Below are 18,087 nucleotides of genomic sequence, written 5' to 3' on the forward strand. Positions count from 1 at the left end.
ATAAGCGGGGATATCAATGCAACGAATTTGCGTGTTCCTTTATGGCTCATACGAATATTACAGATCTAGTTCCCCATATTCAATCTCTTAGTTTGTATTTGAGCTTTAACGTTTTTGTATTTAATTGCAATTATGTGTGTATGACGCTTACCAGGCGGTGTGGAGAGTTGTTTGTAATGTCCTCATGTACATATTTTGTGGATATTCAAAATACATGTTATCGTTGTGTTTTAGATGTTTATTTAAATTTTAACTCGACAACATATTTAACTAAACACAGGCTGATAAATGACGATTATTTAAAATGTGTAAACAATGCAATTTTTCATTAAGTAAGTTAAAGATGAACGTTAGAGTATTTCAGGACTGATGTATATACTCGACAACATCTCATTTTAAGTGAAACATATCCGTCCCTCTATACGGAAATTAATTATTTAATTAAGTATCAAGTGCAAGTATATGAACACATATTAGATACATTTAAATACCGTACTGTTTAATAAAGAATGATTTCTTATTTTGATGCATGTGTCTTTCTAAAGCGTTATTGTGGCATATATTGGCATTTGTAGTTTATAAGTAGCCAAGGAGCTCGAATTTCAGAAACTTTTGATAGAAAATATGAACTAATAAATTTTTGTATACATACATGAAGTGTTCGAAAATGTTTATGACTTAACCCATTTATGCATAACGTCTAGAAAAAAGGCCTTGGCAAACAGCGTAGACCCTGATGAGAGGCCGCATGATGGGGCGTCTCATCAGGGTCTGCGCTGTTTGCTTAAAGGAATTTCTGTTAGAAATATTCTAAATATAGAAATAAATATACTAGACATCCCCAATTTTGGGAAATAAATTGATCCAATTTAGAAGGATGGGAGAGTCCACTGGGTTAAATTTGGATCAATGCCATTTGTTAATTTGTTTTACCGTTAAATTTAAATGATCATCGAAAAACGCAAAGTAAAATCATGTAAGAAATAAGGCTTGCGTGCAATCTCGATATCAAGTACGAGTATAAAAGCTCTTTACTACACTGAGCAATATAAACCACAATAAACGATTAAAGTCTCCATATGTTTAGTCTTTTTTGGTGCGCCGAGAACGTAATTTAATAGGAATCAGTAACACAAAACGTTTTACATTCAAATTCATGTGTATTAGAATGTAAATATTCTTCAAATATTTACATTGTGCACGATTTAGTTTTTACTTAGCGTATGCTTTAACATAATATTGCAAGATGAGACAATACAACCGTTCATATTGATATATAAGCCACCGGCCCATGACACATGAGACATACGGTTTTATACAGATGCAATACTTGTATGCATGGGCGAAATCATAAAGGACAGCATTAAGCTATATCCATAGTGGCTTGAAACAATTTAAGTTGGCAAGTAACCAAAGATAAACCATATTTATTTTAACTAATATCACTACTAAAACAAAACCCTTTTTGTCCGGAGCATTACTCTTAATCTACATAAGGGATTTACTTGAAACTTAAACTATAAACAGTTGGCAACTAGAAAAAGAGCAGTGACTAAAAACCATAACTCTATCTACCTTAGTTTTTGAATTATCTCTTTTTATTTAATTTCATAGTTAATTTTTGCCCGATGCATAGCATCTATCTACCTTAGTTTTTATTATTTATTTCCCTTTATTTATTTTCAAGATAAAAAAGTTTCGGAGCATAACTCTAAATATACTGTAGAAATTTACTTGAATCTTGAAATATAAACAGATGGCAAGTAGGAAAAGTGCAGTGACTAAGAACCATAACTCTATCTACCTTAGTTTTTGAATTATCTCTTTTTATTTAATTTCATAGTTAATTTTTGCCCGATGCATAGCTTTAAATTTACTGAAGTGATTTACTTGAAACTTTAAATATAAACAGATGTCAAGTAAGAGAAGTGGATTGACTAACAACCATAACTCTATCAACCTTAGTTTTTGAATTATCTCCCTTTTTTAAATTTCAAAGTAATGTTTTGTCCGGAGCATAACTCTATATCTACTGAAAGGATTTACTTGAAACTAGAAATATAAACAGATGGCAACTAGGAGAAGCGCAGTGAACATGAACCATAACTATATGTGCCGTAGTTTTTTAATTACCGCCCTTTTTTATTTCCAAATATTTTATTCTCTACAGCATAACTCCAACACTATATAACTAATTGATCCTTTGTCATGTAACAGCTTATAACATATCGTTTATTCTTATGAGTTTATTCTTATGATGGAAATTAATAAGGCGATATTTCGATAATATGTATATGCAATGTTAAGATGAAGTTTGCGAATTTAATAATACATTTTTGTGTCATTTAACAGCTTATAACATATCGTTCATTCTTATGAGTTTATTCTGATGATGGAAATTAATAAGGGGATATTTCAATAATATGTATATGCAATGTTAAGATGAAGTTTGAGAATTCAATAATACATTTTTGGGAGATATTTGCATAAACTAAGACCTGATTTAAGATTTATTTCAAGTAAGAACACAAATACGTATACACCCAGGTTGGGGTATAATTGGGATCAATAAAATGAAAAGTCATTTAGATAAAAGAATCAAAGGACCATATTCTTCACAATGAGTTGCAATTAACGAAAGGGTCAGCATATAGACATGAGATTTGTATTACTTCACATAGTTATTGAAATTGCATAGATGAATGGGTCATCGGAAAGTCTTAATTGCATTGGTTACACAATATATTGCACCGACAAACACAACAGTAAAACTTGAAATCAATATAAAGTGATTGGATTTTGGAGTATTTGGCAAGCAAGTAAATACACAAATAGATTGTTCCTTCTAAAACATTCTAATAAGTCAACCAATCCGTAATAAGCCCGGACCTTGGTGACCAATGGAAATTACAAGTACATTTTATGTAAATTAACCTGGGGATAAATTGCAGTGTTTTAGTTAGTAGTGGGCAGTCTGCGGTTAGATTTAAAAAGAACTTGGAGAGTTGCCACGTCTTCTTGACGTGGCGGCCATGTTGGCTGCCGCGCTGTAAAATTGTATTTCGTGTACATTAGCAAGCTTTGTGTTAAAAGAATCATTCGGCATAAATAAATCGCGATGAAATCGGAAATGAACTTTGGTTGTTACTGTGTGTTATCAACGAACAATGTGTAATTACGCGACAACTTGAAACTTGAAATATAAATAGATAACACTGGTGCCATGTTTTACAAATATTATTTTACTCTCTAAAACAAATGTTCTCAAACACGCAAACACATTTCGGCGGTGATTTGGCACTACTGTGACAAGTTCTTGTTAATGTTAGATCTCTAGCAGTGCATCGGTATCAATGGTGTTACACACAATAACACATATCATTGTCATCGAATTTTAAGATAGATAATGTCACATCGAAATATATGCCAGGGAATGAATTGATAATATTTTTTCACATCACTCAATTGACAGAAATTATTTCAGTCTATTTACCGGTAATCTGCACTTATATCAAATAACAAAGAATAAAATGCCCCTTGTCATTCAACGAGCAAGAGCCCGTTGTCGTTCAATGAGCAACTGTCAATGCACTTATCAAATACGGTTTAATGTCAAAACCTTGCAAAGCATTTTTGTGTTCCTTGTTTTTCAGAATGATCGATGCGAATTCATAACGGTATCGTAGACACAAAAGAGTCTTAACCATGGGTAAGTTCAACTTAATACTTATTTAATTTTTGATTGACAACCTACATAAACCTGCATATTGACCATGAAGATTATTGTTACCAGCTTGACGTTGATTTCCCCAATGTGTTTCATTTAGACACAAACTATTCGTGCCAAGCATCTTATTAAATAATATGATCAAGACACGTATCTTAAACATCTCAAAAAATACAAAAATGAAGTATTGCTATTGGTCTGACTTATCAGCTTATAACAATTTTAAATTAATTTTTGACAAATTCCTTGACGAATTCTTTATTTAACGTAATATTTATTATTCGTTTTTTAAGGATTGCATTCGTATTTAAGCTGAGAAGTCACATTTGAAAAAAAAAACAAATTAACTTGGAAGCCATTCATATTATTGTCTCGCCTTTATAATATCCCGTTGTATTATATCTACCACGAGTTAATGACCCAGAAAACGTCATCCGGACTAATCCTCTGTTAAAATTGACATGTATTGGGAGTCATGCATAAAATTAGCGTTTATTTATACCATTCTATTGTTTTAAAGCGTCTTCGAGCGGAGGACACATGAAACGAAAGCCGCACTACTCGTGTATGGAACAGCCAAGTCTTGTAAAGAAGCTCAGAGGCATTCTCTCTGAGTATCCGGACGGTGGACAGATTTTAAAAGTATACTTTCTTAATAAGAGTTTGTTCGTGTCGACCATGACTCTTTATTAAGTAGACGCTATTATTTGTATGTTTGTTCTTTGATTACAGTGCTTTATTAATATATTTTTTAATAAGGCTTTATTTGCCAAACTATTATTTGTATGTTTTCTTACAAAGCACGTCTTGTTACAATTATTGCAAGTGAGTAAGCCTTATATGTCGTCTGTCTGATTTGGATAAGGATATATTCTACAGTGTAAGCATTGTTTGTCTAAATTGAAGGATTTGATTCTGAATGCGTTTTTTATCTTTAATAAACATGCGGATTGTGTTATTTGACGGAATTCATTCAAAATGCGGTTTGATGTTTTAGGAAATGATTCAAAATGCCGATGACGCCGGTGCCACGGAGTTGAAAATAATGCTAGAAAGCCGACGAATCAACAGAGATTTGAAGGAAGACTCTCCCCTATTTACGAAATTCTTCCAGGTATGGAATTGGTTAATGTGTATTGTTATTGTTGGTTTATTAAGTATTCATGTTATTAAAGTATACAAGTTCATTATATCTAGTTTTTTTTTTAAATTGAACTCTGAAACACGATGTTCATACAATGTTTATGTTACATGTCATATTGGTGATTAGTCAACGTTTACAGTAAGTCAGTGTGCTTGAAATATTGGTTACCTGTACAGGAAATAATATCAATGTTGATGCAATTAGTATGACATTGACTTTAAAATTAATATTTGGTTTAGCAATCGGTGGTTTCAAATGAAAGATAACAACTGTATACATTGCATTGAGAATTTATTCCAGAAAGTAGTCATTGCATTAAAAAGTTTCCTCCTGGATAAAAGGCTTATTGTTTGACGATTATGCTTTTTTAAAATTAATCTTCATTGACCGAGCTAATGTTATTATATTGCTGCATCACGTACACCCTCTTAACAGGAATATGTTTAGGCAGCTTTTTTCATTCAGGCACCTGCCCTGTGTATTTACAATGACGCTGAGTTCACAGATGACGACTGGCGAGGAATTCGGATGATTGACTGCAGTGTCAAGGAGGAAGACTGTCTCAAAGTTGGGCGATTTGGATTGGGATTCAAATCGGTATTTCATATTACAGGTACTGCTGATTAATTAAGTTTACACTCCTCTAACCGGAATTTTACGTATAGAATATCAGTGTCAGTATACCAGTATATGAAGGATGTCTTAAGTCTATCATTTCCGTAAAATATGTTTGTTTGGAGGTGTTCGATTTAATAGAAATGATGTTTTTTTACAAGTATCTTATTATGCCCCCCTTCGAATAAGAGAGGGTATATTATCTTGCTGGATGTCGGTCGGTCAGTCGGTCTGTCGGTGGACCAGTCCGTTTCGATAAATAACTTTTGAAAGGATTGACCGATTGGCTTGTTACGTCCCATGTGTAATTGGCCCGTAGATGACCCCTGTTGAAATTGGGGTCACTAGGTCAGAGGTCAAAGTTAATGTAACAATAAGTGTGCAAATCGTTTCCGATCAAAACAATGTCGACATATTTATCGACTGGCTTGATACTTCACATGTACATTGGCCTTGGACAGTAGATTACCCCTATTGAAATTGGGGTCACTAGTTCAAAGGTCAATGTCACTGTGACATTAAGTGTTAACTTGGTTTCCGTTCGATATGTCATCAAAGGATTGAGTAATGGGCCTCATACTTTGCAGATGCATTGACTTTGAACAGTAGATAATCCCTTTTGAAATTTAGCTCAATGATCAAAGTCACTGTGACTTGGGATGCGAAAATCATGTCCGATTGATAACTCGTGAGCGGATTGACCGATCGGCCTGATCACACTTGGAGGTCATAATCTTTGTTAAAAATATAAGAGCACCATCAGTTATACTTAGTGATTCAAAATCAGACAAGGATCATAATCGATTATCGAATTAAATCAAACACGATTATAAATCGTTTAATATTCAAAATGATTTCTCAGAGTATTGGCATGTTCAGCTGTATGTATCAAGCTCTATTAAGAGGACAAAGAAATCAAATATATTGCGACAACATAATTTGGTATAACTTTTAATATTAGAAAATGAGATTCATATCACAATAAATGGTTGATATGTAAAACAATATAAAACAGGAAAGTGTTTTAACCTGTGTAATAAACGAACACAGATGCTAATCACTGACTGCCGACTGAGTTTATCTCAATTTCAGTATTTCAATGATTATCTACAAAATCATCGGCATCGATTTTCCCGAAAGGGAATCGATTTTGCAGACTTTCTCATTCAACAACGATTAATCGATATCATTGGAGCATCGTGACACCACTAGTTATAATACTATAATATTATTAGTCCATTTACTATAACAATGATTTAACAGAAGTGAATAATTCTGTTTCAGCTAAAAACCTATTTAAGTGGCTAAGTCAAACTAATATGATAATATTAACTCTTATGATCAGTTTTATTAAAAAAATCCTGTGTCAAGGCCATGTTTGGGGGGGGGCATCTGTCCCCGACTGCGGAGCTCTTGTTTTATTAACAATTACATTAATGTGAAATATAGTATGACTAAACTTCACTGATAAAACAGCGTAAAATTTATTTTAACATTACTATTTTATATGAGAATACACTGACTAAATAAAAACATAACTACATCAGATCAACCTAATTTGTTCTTAGTTTTCAGTGAGATACATTCTCCGAATACATTTTCTTTTTCCTGATGTATGCATATTGACAACATATGTGATGTGTTTAACTACGTTTCAGACTACCCATGTGTTATAAGTGGCAACACAGTGCTTCTTATGGATCCTCAAAGACCGAAGGATGAGGTTAATGCAACTTTGAAGATTAATGAAATACATGAAATTGAAGGCATCGATACGAGCGATATTTTGCGTGCCGTTGGAGGGAAATACGGATTCGACGAAACGGTTATTAAAAATGGATACTTTCGGGGCACTATGTTCTGGTTTCCTCTGAGGGAAAATGCTTCATCCATTTCAGAAAATTTGTATAATATCAGTAAAGTCGAACAGCTGTTTGGAAGTCTTCATGCCGAATCGTCGAGCATTCTTATTTTTTTGAAATCTCTCATGTGTTTACACTTGCTGAAAATGACACCGTCAGGATACGAAGACCACGTTTTAATAGTACAAATTCAAGACGAGGAGGAAATTCGGCTCAAAAGAAAGTCGTTTTTCTCTTGTTTCAAAAGTGCTTCTTTAAAAAATGATGTAGCATGTGTTTTTAAAATGACGATAAAAGAAACAACTCATGAGTCTACGCAGTTTACACAGTGGCTTGTTATCACTTATTACATAGTTAATAACGCCTCAAACGATTTCAGGAGGCTAATTCAGAGCCCGAAGTTAGGTTTAAGTCCCTGCGTAGGGGTCGCCGCAAAGATGCAGCCATTATCTGCAGTTGAAGGACATATATTTTGCTTTTTACCCTCTTCCAAAGGAAGGAACAAAACTTACAGGCTTACCTTTTCATGTCAATGGTTTCTTCGCTCTAAGCCAGAACAGACACCATTTGAAGTGGGCAACTGACGGTCAGGATGATCAATACGTGAATGATGATATACTTTGGAATAAGAAACTTTTGTCTGAAGCACTTCCTTTAGCATACCAGAAGGCCATCGATACAGCTATTAAAATGTCAGTGACGAAGCGAAATCCAATAACATTAGTCAACGGTGTGTATCTGTGGATAGCTAAGTTGGAAAACATTCTTGGAAAATGGAAACCTTTCTTTAAAGACGCACTACAAAGTTGTGCACATAAGACCATTGTGTTTTGCGAAGAAATTAACTCTTGGAAATGCGTATCTGAAGTTGTTTTCACAACATTTAAGGAACTTCCAGCCAAATTGGATTATGTCAAACCGGCAATACGAAAGGCTATCGGCGTTTGCGGCAAGTGCCCAGTTATTGTTCCCGAACATGTGTTTTCGACATATTGCTCTTTGTTTAAAAACCGAATAAATGATATATCGCCAGTCATGTTAGCCGAAATCTTGAAGCAGAAACCCAATTACAAATGTATGACTGATAGAGAAAAGAACGAGCTTCTTGCATATCTAATCAGTGACGGAGACACTACAAAATTGGAAGGTCTTGATCTTCTATTGTTGGCCTCTGCTGAATGGGGCACTTTTAAACAAAATGGAAGTTTAAAATATGTTTGTTCTGAGATTGAAGTAAACATGTTTCAAGGGAATGGACATCACTTCATCATGCCATATGAAAAGCTCGACCAACGTTCAAAGGATGTTATGCGCTTCATATGTGACAAAAGTAATTTATTTTAGTGTGTACCATCGGTAGAAACGTTAATATTAAATGGATAATATTGTTGTAAATAATATGATATAAATACTTTTTCGCTTGTATAGTAGTAGTTTACGTTTTAAAATAAAAGGGTTATTGATGTTTTGTTTGTAAACATGTGTAGTAATGGTATCGTTATTGCAACGCACTAGCATTCTGTAAATATATTTGAAATTACTGTTATTTTGCATTTCAGAAAACTACCCGATCAAAGATATAGATGACGATTTCTTGAAAAAGTTGCTTCTGGAAACCATTCAGTCCCATTTAGGAAAAGAATTAATAATAACCGAGAATATAAATCTAAACCTTGACTGGCTTAGAGAGGTTTGGAATGCGACAACTTATCGTGGAATCCAAAGGTATTTAGATGTACCTATTTTTCCTGTTCTAGAATCCGGATCATTTGAATCGAACTATCAAGTTAAACTTGTTCCACTGCATAATACCAACTTACTGCTCAAGAAAGTTCATACGAATATTCGTGAACAATGCCTAGATGATGAACTTGAGAAATGCTTGCGCTTGCTCGGAATCACAATAGTCACACAATTACCAAGTTGGTTACTATCTGATTCGATTATGGACTTCGTCATGTTTCCATCCAACGATGACGTCAAAGAGATATTACAAAAAACAGCTCGTATAATTGACCAAGAAGCTATACATGTGTTTAACGAAAAAGCGTCGGACTCAAACAGAGCTAGATTTCTTGACTTTTTAGCCCATGTTTGCCCATTAAACGGTGATTTACTTCATTTGTTACAGCAGCTACGATTGTTTATGTCTATAAGACCGCCAGGAACATTTGTTTGCGCTCAAAGCAGTACTTTTTTTGTTAGAGAATCAGAAAAAGACCAGTTCCCAGTGAATATTCAATATCCTGACCATTGCATACTTGTAAAAAAGAGCGACGAGGTAATTGCCGAATTACTAGGGTGCACACACATGACCTTATGCACATTTATGCAATTGAAGCTAAACGGCGTCCAGTTAGACGTATTTACCAACGACAGTAAGCATGTGATATTGTATTTCCTGAAGAATATTGACAAATTCGACAATGTGATAGACACAGCTTCAGAAATACCGTTTATAAAGAACACTGTGGGGCAAAGTGTTAAACCGTCAGAAGTTTTTGATCCGTTTGACGAGTTTCTGAAGAGGCTGTTTCATGGCGAAGATGTTTTTCCGTCAGCTGTAGACGACATTAGACCATACAGAAATGCGTTTATCAAACTTGGAATGAAAAGGAATGAGTGAAATACGATCAGAAGATGTGTACAATGTTGCTAAATCGATCGACTCTAGATCAAAGAAAGGTGAAAATATTTGCGAAAAGGCAAAAGCTCTTCAAGAATTTCTTGAACAGAATTCACATGTTCTTTATCAGACGGTGCACACAGGTGAAACTTTAGGACAAGCCATAAAAGATATGTCATGCTTTTTGTACAGCTCACCTGACAAATGTGGTTTACATATAAGATATCCAAAGCAGCTCAAATGTTTTTCGATCACTTCACCTGTATGTCCTCCACAAGAAATGAAAGCTATACAATTTTGGGAACTTGTATGTTCCTCCATGCCGCTAATTCAGACACAATCAAATGAACTATCGTTGTTTTACGGTTGGAATGAGCCACCTGAAAGTGACCAAATCATTCTTCAATTACAAAATTTGCAGAAATGTTCCATATCCTCCGATATGAGGCCAGAAGTTATGAGCATGATCAAAACAGTCTATCAAGTTCTGTCGAAAGATTATAATCAAAAGGTCAAAGACGACATAGTAAGTAATGGGCTTATTTGGACTGATGATGCGTTTCTATCTCCATCAAAAGTGGTAGTCTTCAAGAAAGATGATGATATTGATCTTAAACCTTATATGCATTTCCTTCCACCAGAACTGGAATTAATGCACACATTTTTCGAATGGTTAGGGTGTCGCTCTTGTCAGGATGAACTTGTTATTATAAGCGTTTTAAAAGTCTTGAAGGAAAAACATGAAAATACTAATTACAGTCCAGCTGAAACTAAGAAAGATTTGAAATGTGCCGTGTCAATTCTTGATAGATTAGCAGAAATAAAAGTAGACTCCGCTTGGGCTAATGCGAACGTATTTATGATTGTAAAGTCAAAATCTGAACTTAGTATAAAATTTGCTACATTGACGGAATGTGTTTATGTTGATAATCCAAAAATGTATTGAAAACGTCGTGAATGACGAAAGTTTATGCTATGTTCATGAACAAATATCTCGCTGTACCGCAGAAAGGCTTGGGGTAAAGTTTATTACGCCCCAGGCCCTGAAAGTTCTTCAAATCATGAGGGTGCACACTCACGCCATACCATTCGGACAACGGGAGGATCTAACAACGCGGTTGAATGGAATACTAAAAGATTATCCGTGTGATAAAAGTATTATGAAGGAACTCATTCAAAATGCTGATGATGCAGGGGCACATGAAATTCATTTTATCAAGTACTTCGAATCAAAGAATGTTGGGCGAACACTTGAACACGATTCAGTACTTAAGCCTGCTCTTTGTGTGTACAATGACACATGTTTTAAAAAAGACGATTTCGTAGGCATTCAGGAATTGGGCATAGGGGGTAAAGGAAATAAATCGTTTAAGATTGGTCGGTTTGGTATTGGGTTCAATGCAGTTTACCACATAACTGACATCCCCTCATTTCTCACTAAAGGACCTGGTTTGAAAGGACGCGGTCAAGTTTGTTTGTTTGACCCTCTTTTAAAACATATCAGAGATTTAACTGGTGGTGAGCCTGGTGTGCGCTATAATGTAGATGATTTGATTGAAGAATTTCCAGACACCGTTGTCGGCTTTCCATATATGACTAATACTTGTGGCACAATGTTTCGACTGCCTTTAAGGCAAGAAGAATCTAAGATCAGTAAAAACTGTTTAAAACCTTTGGATGTTGAATTAATGTTGCAACATTTCATTAAGACAATGCCTGAGTGTTTGCATTTTGCAAAAAATATACGGACCATAAAAGTCATGACATATTCTAAAGGAAAATATAAATGTGAGTATGAGGTTAAATCAGAGATAACACAAGAAGATGAACAGCGACGTAATTCATTTTTTGAATCGGTTAAGGAACATGCTACATCTTTGGAGTCGAATCAAATCAACGTCGAATACACGATGCGCATAAACGTTAACAAGAAGAAGCAATCTACGATTTGGCTTATTGCGAATCAGTTTGGCTCGTGTTTTCCCTTAGAGCAAAACGATGAAATGACTGCAATGACAGAACGCGGTCTACTTCCAATTGGTGGTGTCTCCATTAAACTATGCGAAAACCCCTGGCAAGTCATTGCCGCTTTATCAAAAGATGGTGCGAAATGCAGATCGTGGCAGCCCGTTAATGGATGTGCGTATTGTTTTCTACCCCTGCCTATCAGCACTGGATTACCTTTTCACGTGAACGGTCACTTTCAGCTTGATCGTGGGAGGCGAAATCTTTGGAATCAAGGTTATGGAAAGAAATGGAACGAATTTATTCTCTCTATCGTAGTTTCAGGTGCTCTGAAAAACGCATTGACGTTTCTCCAAAAGTACTTATTAAATGATTACTTGCACATGGATGAATTACAAGAAGAAATATTAAGACGAAAATATTTGCAAATGTATTTCTGTCACTTTCCAAGACATCAAATGGATGGGGTTTCTGAATGGGCGTTCTTTGTAACGGAGTTTTACCGTTTGATGATCAGAACGCGTATGCGTCTTTTTCCCTTTTTCTCTCAGAATGTAAATGGATTACAGAGCGTTGGAAATGTGCATAACCAACGCGTGGTCGAATGGGTGCATTTGTCTACAGACGTTGAAAATCTTGATGGCGGTGTCGTCAATACACTTTTCAAATGGTCATATTGTCATGAAACGGAAAAACAAGAGCTACGTTTTGTGGAAAATATTTTAAGGAAGTTGTTTATCAAAGTATCAGATACTGATAAAGCTGTCGTTGCAGACATAGAAAAATCAATCAAAGAGTCAATCATACGTACTACACCGCATGTATTGATGCAAATACTTAAGGCAAGATTTGAAACAGTTGACTTAGGCGTTGAAAATTGCGTGTTTGAAACAGCAGCTGGCGTCCATATTATATTAAAGTTTATTTCCCAATACGATCGATTCGTGGACGAAATTGAAGGCTTGCCACTTTGCCTTACAAATGACAACGTTGTTCGACGATTCAGGACCTTACAAGACGTTTTTTGTTCACAGTTTTGCGACCTTATGCCAGGGTCTTCTTCTTTATTTTTGCATAAAGACTTGGTGTTTTTGCTAAACAGTGATGAGATGTTTTCAAAAAACATTTTTAAACGTTTCACAGTACGGAGTTTAGTTAGTTTGTTGCCGTCGTCTTTCGACCCCGAAATATTTTGTAAAGACGAAAATGTACGTTGGAAAAGTGATGAGTTTGAACTTGTTGAGCCTCAAACTATTTACAGACTCTTCAAGTTCCTTTATGAAGAATCGTTCGTATCCAAACATACAATCCTACCACGTTTTAATAAAAAATTATTTTTAGAAAATGTGACTGCTCTCTCCAACTGGTCATTTTTACCATCTCAAAGGAAGTCTCGTTGTTTAGATACCTTCGAACTAATTCCAATTAATCAGTCCTACACACTATTATCAGACACACATCTGTGCGAAGAGGTCACCAAAAAAGTGCTTCAAAAGATGGAACTGCCGTCGATTAGACAATGCTGTTTTAACAGACCCTTTGAATTTGGACGTAGATTTAAATTTTGCAGCTAATTACTTAACATCATATGCATACAAAGCGAATGATTTGTTACGGTGCTTGCATTATCACAGACGCACTTTAAATGAAAATGGATTAACACGTGTCGATGCAAAATGCGTTTTACGATATTTCAATAACAACATCGACGTCTTACAATCTTGTAGCGATGAAGCAACGCAGCTACTGAAGGAGCTTCCATTATACGAAACTGTACACCAAAACTTACTTGTCAGTATTAATAAAAATGCGACTGTTAATTGTCTTGGAAAACGAAATCCCATGTGCAGGCTTAGATGAATTGACCGGGCACCAAAATATAATTCTTCTAGAGCCACACGAAGATTTGAAGGAGATTTACGGCTTTTTGAAACTTTCAAATGTGAGTTCAATTGATATGTACATTGAGCATATTTTACCAAATATAATGCACATGGAGGGACACCATTGGCTATCACATATTCGAATACATCAAGGATAATTTAATACATTTTTCAATTTCAAAAGAGTTGTCCTCGAAACAAAAGCAACTTGTAAATTTGATTCGCGAAATTCCCTTCATAAACATCAATGGATTGTGTTTTTGTGCGAATCAACTTTATGACGGGAATCATTGTGTGTTTCAACAAATGATTGATCCTGGTTTATATCTACCATCATATTTTAACGATTGGATGTGTTTTATGAAGTTAGTCGGACTTAATAAACGTCCATCAGGCGATATGATGCTAGCGTTTGCAAAAAGAATAGCACACGAAGGATCACTGCAGATGACACAAGATTTGATCGCTTCGTCCAACGTACTTGTGGAATATCTTTTAGGGCCAGCCGGGAAGAAGTTTGGCGATAAGACGTACAGCGAAATCAGTCGCGTTGAATTTGTTGTATCATATACTGTCTCATCTGAACTAGCGACAATTTGTCAGCCATACAGTTCCTCTGAAGCGTTTATATGTTTTGAAGAATCTTGTGACTCACAGTTTGAGGATATTTGTTGGACAAGCGTGCCACTTTTGTTAAATATGCCAAAAAAAACTAAATATTGTAAATTGCTTGGCATAAAACAAGAACCCGATGTTGATTCCGTTATACGTCATTGTCAGAATATATGCGACATTTTAAAAAAAGACTTTGAAAAGAAACATTCAAATATCAATAATAAACAACAAATAATGGAAAACATTTATAAGTTTCTCTTAAAGAAGCAAGATAAAATCAATCCCAGTCGATTGATTGAGACGCCGATTATTTTGATCCCAAATGAAACAATGGTTAAAGCATCGTTGGTTATTCTACGACAATCAGTAGGTCAGGAAATAAAACCTTACCTGTATCAAGCCCCTGAGATATACAGGCATTGCTTCGATTTATTCAAAAAAATGGGAGCAACCGCGGAAGCTAGTTGTTGGCAATATGCTAATGTTTTGTCAACAATAAAAAAACATTTCATGGAAAATGAGCTACATGACGGTGCTTTAGAAAAAGCGTCGATTGCTATTAAGCACATGTTTGCAATTCTGTCCATAGCACAAGACAAATCAACTCAATTTGATGGTGTTAATGTATTATACCTACCTAATTGCAAACGAGTGCTTACGAAATCCAATGAGTTAACCGTTTGCGATAATGACGGATTCAGAAAAAAATTAGAAATACCATGCCAGTTAAACTTCTTTATCGGATTTCAACAGTTGGAGATCGATTTGAAAGACCCGGTCGAACCATTTATGAATCTTCCGAAAAACCTCCAACCACGTGTTCTTTCACAAGATGTCACGGAAATAGTTTCTACCGATGACATGCAGGAGGACGATAATAATGAAGATGCATTAAGCTATGAACGTTTGTTTTATTCTCAAGCATTTCATGAGGGTTTGTGCAGGTTATTGAGGCATCAAAATGGAAAAAATAATACAATAATTTGGAAGGAAGAGGACGACACACATTTGAAAAGTACACTGTCAAAGGTTCGCATTAAAGCAGTTACAGGCTTAAAGACATTATTGGTTTTCAAAGGAGAGCTTATTCCAGGAGTCAGCATAGAAAAACCGTATTACGTTGACGAAGTGAGAGATGATGACACATCTTTGGTGGGAGACAACACGGGTTTAGCGTTTCATTTATACTATCAGAGAGGTGAGACACACCGTGTTCATTTGTTTAACAGAGCTAGTATTCAATCTGCAGGTTTATGGCAACTTGTGGAAAGGTGTACCCGGGGATTACTAGAGAAAGAAGAAAGTTACCTAGTTCACTCACTTTTAAACTTAAGAAACAACCCGGAGTATATTTCAGAATGTCTCGATGAACACCAAATACGTGCCTATGGCACTGTAGATGAACTTTCAGTTTTTCCACAACCAGGTTCATACGTGGAAGAAAAGTTTTTTCCATTTTTGGTTCAACAAATTCAACCCATTCCCGAACATAGTTATAGATTTGTTGCTTTAGAAATTGGAAACGATGACGAAGACGACGAAACACGTCAACCCACCTTTATTTATGCCCATGTTCATAGAAAGGTCTCAACTACAAACACCTCAGTACTGAGCATAAACTATGAAGTCGATTCTGGAATTGGCGTTCAATATGCTGGTAGAAGTGTAGTTCCTATTTTTAGGTTGTATTTATTTCTTCCCCAAAAACAAGATACCACTACAGACATTGAGGTATTTGACACAGAGCCTGTAACATCCATGCCGTTTAATGAAACATGCGAACGAATTATGAGCATGCTACAAGAGGCCTTTGAACATTTATCCTTACAGGACAGGAAGCGTATTATCCGTCGCCTTATTATGAAATGGCATCCAGATAAAAACTTAGGAAACGAAGAATATACCACACGTGTTTTGAATTTCATTCGGCATTGCATTGTCCGACTTGAAAGAGGTGAAAACTTAATAATGAACGTGGAACCCTCTGCACCAGACATGAGAGCTTCGACATATTGGAACACCTGTGCAGCAGCATATAATACTGGGCAAGTGTTTGCAGCTTGCTATAACAACAATGTAGATGACTATCGATCACATAGATCCTTTTCCCATAGACAAACACATCGGGATCCCGTGTGTAGCCCAGGTGAATTTAAACGGTGGATCAAACAGGCCAAGCTTGACTTTCTCACCGGCCAGGCGCACTTGAATTGCACTGAAAAACACCCGGAAACGTATAACTGGATATGCTATATCTGCCATCAGGTAGGTATTTGCAGATTTTTCATCAATGAAACTATAATTGTTACAAGCAATGAACTTCATGGATGCATATAACAGTTTGGTGTATGACTGCAAGGTGTTTTCATAAGATTATAGAGTAAACACCTCTTTTTAGTGTTATTAAAAACTTGGATATGTTTTCGAAATTATTACACACCGATAATTGGAAATGCCATACCTTATAGATGCATTCATATCATTAAGTTTTCTCTACAAGGGTAATGGATGTTCTTTTAATGTATAAACAGGCTTGCGAGAAGGCTCTTAAAGCTGCATGGTTTCTGAAAGACGCCAATAGATGTCCCATCCGAGAGCACAGTCTGGTTGATATTGCAAATGGGCTGGATCAGAACATCGCTGATGAGGTAAAAGCATGAAGTCGATTCTTTTGGTTAAGTTTAAGAAATACTGTGAGGTAAGAACTCGATTATTTAAGACGCTTTATGACCAGCTTGTTAAGTTGGTAGAGCGTTTGATGCGGTTCGATCATAGGTCAGAATGTGTTTTCGGCCACTTCTCAGGCTTCTGATTTGTAGGGTAGACTTTGTCAATTACCTGCAGCCATTTTCCTACTTATTGCTGGTAGACCATTTAAACCCGTTAAGCTTTCATTTTAGAAATAGTAATAATTTCAATAGTATAAATGACTACCCAGATATGACTAAAAATATGTTAAAATGATGAAAATCCAAATCACCAAACATAGGGCCTATGTTAAGTTAAATCAAATCGTTATAATGTAGCATGCTATGAATCTTCAATTACTTCAAGGAATTAGAGGTATCTTTTGTTCTGTTACCCTATGAAAATTAAGGAACACCTTTCAAAAGCGTAATCAACTATTGAGAAATTAAACATCCAAAAGCTTACATTACAAAATGTGAAAATGACGAAACTTTTCGTTTCTTAACAATTTTACCAAGGCATAATTTAATCAAATACTATTGTTTGCACATTATTCCACTTCTAATCGTTCTGATATAATAATTGAACTCATTTTTTTGGTATCCGATCGTAAGTTTATACGCATTCTTTTCTCAAAAGTAGGACACCAATTTCAAAACCGTATTGAGACGCTGTACAATTACTTTTATCCTTCGGATATTTTTGTGAAATTATCACGTTGGCGAATATATTTCACTCCTGGGGCACCGTTGATTACAAACACTATCTAACAAGCAGTAGAAAATGTAATAGCGATAACAATAATAGCGCCGTCGATAGGAGCAGCATCCTTTCACGTTGAGCATCATCTGACCAGAGTGGGTAATCACGTGATATTCAAGATTGCGACGTCACTGCTGAGGCACGTATTTTTCGCCGTTGTATGACCTTTATTACTTGTATTATTTTTTTAAATGCCGCTC

At 35.5% G+C, this 18,087-nt stretch overlaps 2 protein-coding genes across 8 annotated transcripts in view; both read left to right on the forward strand.

Annotated features, from left to right (window-relative positions):
• The window catches only part of LOC127838612 (sacsin-like), a 162,591-nt gene that overhangs the window by 61,468 nt on the left and 83,036 nt on the right, over window positions 1-18,087 (forward strand). The window lies entirely within an intron of this gene.
• The window catches only part of LOC127838615 (sacsin-like), a 52,114-nt gene that overhangs the window by 25,348 nt on the left and 8,679 nt on the right, over window positions 1-18,087 (forward strand). For all 7 annotated transcript variants that reach the window (XM_052366466.1, XM_052366470.1, XM_052366465.1 and 4 more), the window contains exons 2-8: window positions 3,654-3,709; window positions 4,248-4,369; window positions 4,725-4,841; window positions 5,337-5,484; window positions 7,145-8,678; window positions 8,908-16,702; window positions 16,969-17,085. In XM_052366466.1, coding sequence (XP_052222426.1) covers window positions 14,129-16,702; window positions 16,969-17,085 — 2,691 coding nt within the window. In that variant the 5' untranslated portion in view covers window positions 3,654-3,709; window positions 4,248-4,369; window positions 4,725-4,841; ... (1 more) ...; window positions 7,145-8,678; window positions 8,908-14,128. The remainder of the gene's footprint in view (window positions 1-3,653; window positions 3,710-4,247; window positions 4,370-4,724; window positions 4,842-5,336; window positions 5,485-7,144; window positions 8,679-8,907; window positions 16,703-16,968; window positions 17,086-18,087) is intronic.

Source organism: Dreissena polymorpha, chromosome 7, assembly GCF_020536995.1.
Source record: "Dreissena polymorpha isolate Duluth1 chromosome 7, UMN_Dpol_1.0, whole genome shotgun sequence".
Lineage (NCBI taxonomy): Eukaryota > Metazoa > Mollusca > Bivalvia > Myida > Dreissenidae > Dreissena > Dreissena polymorpha.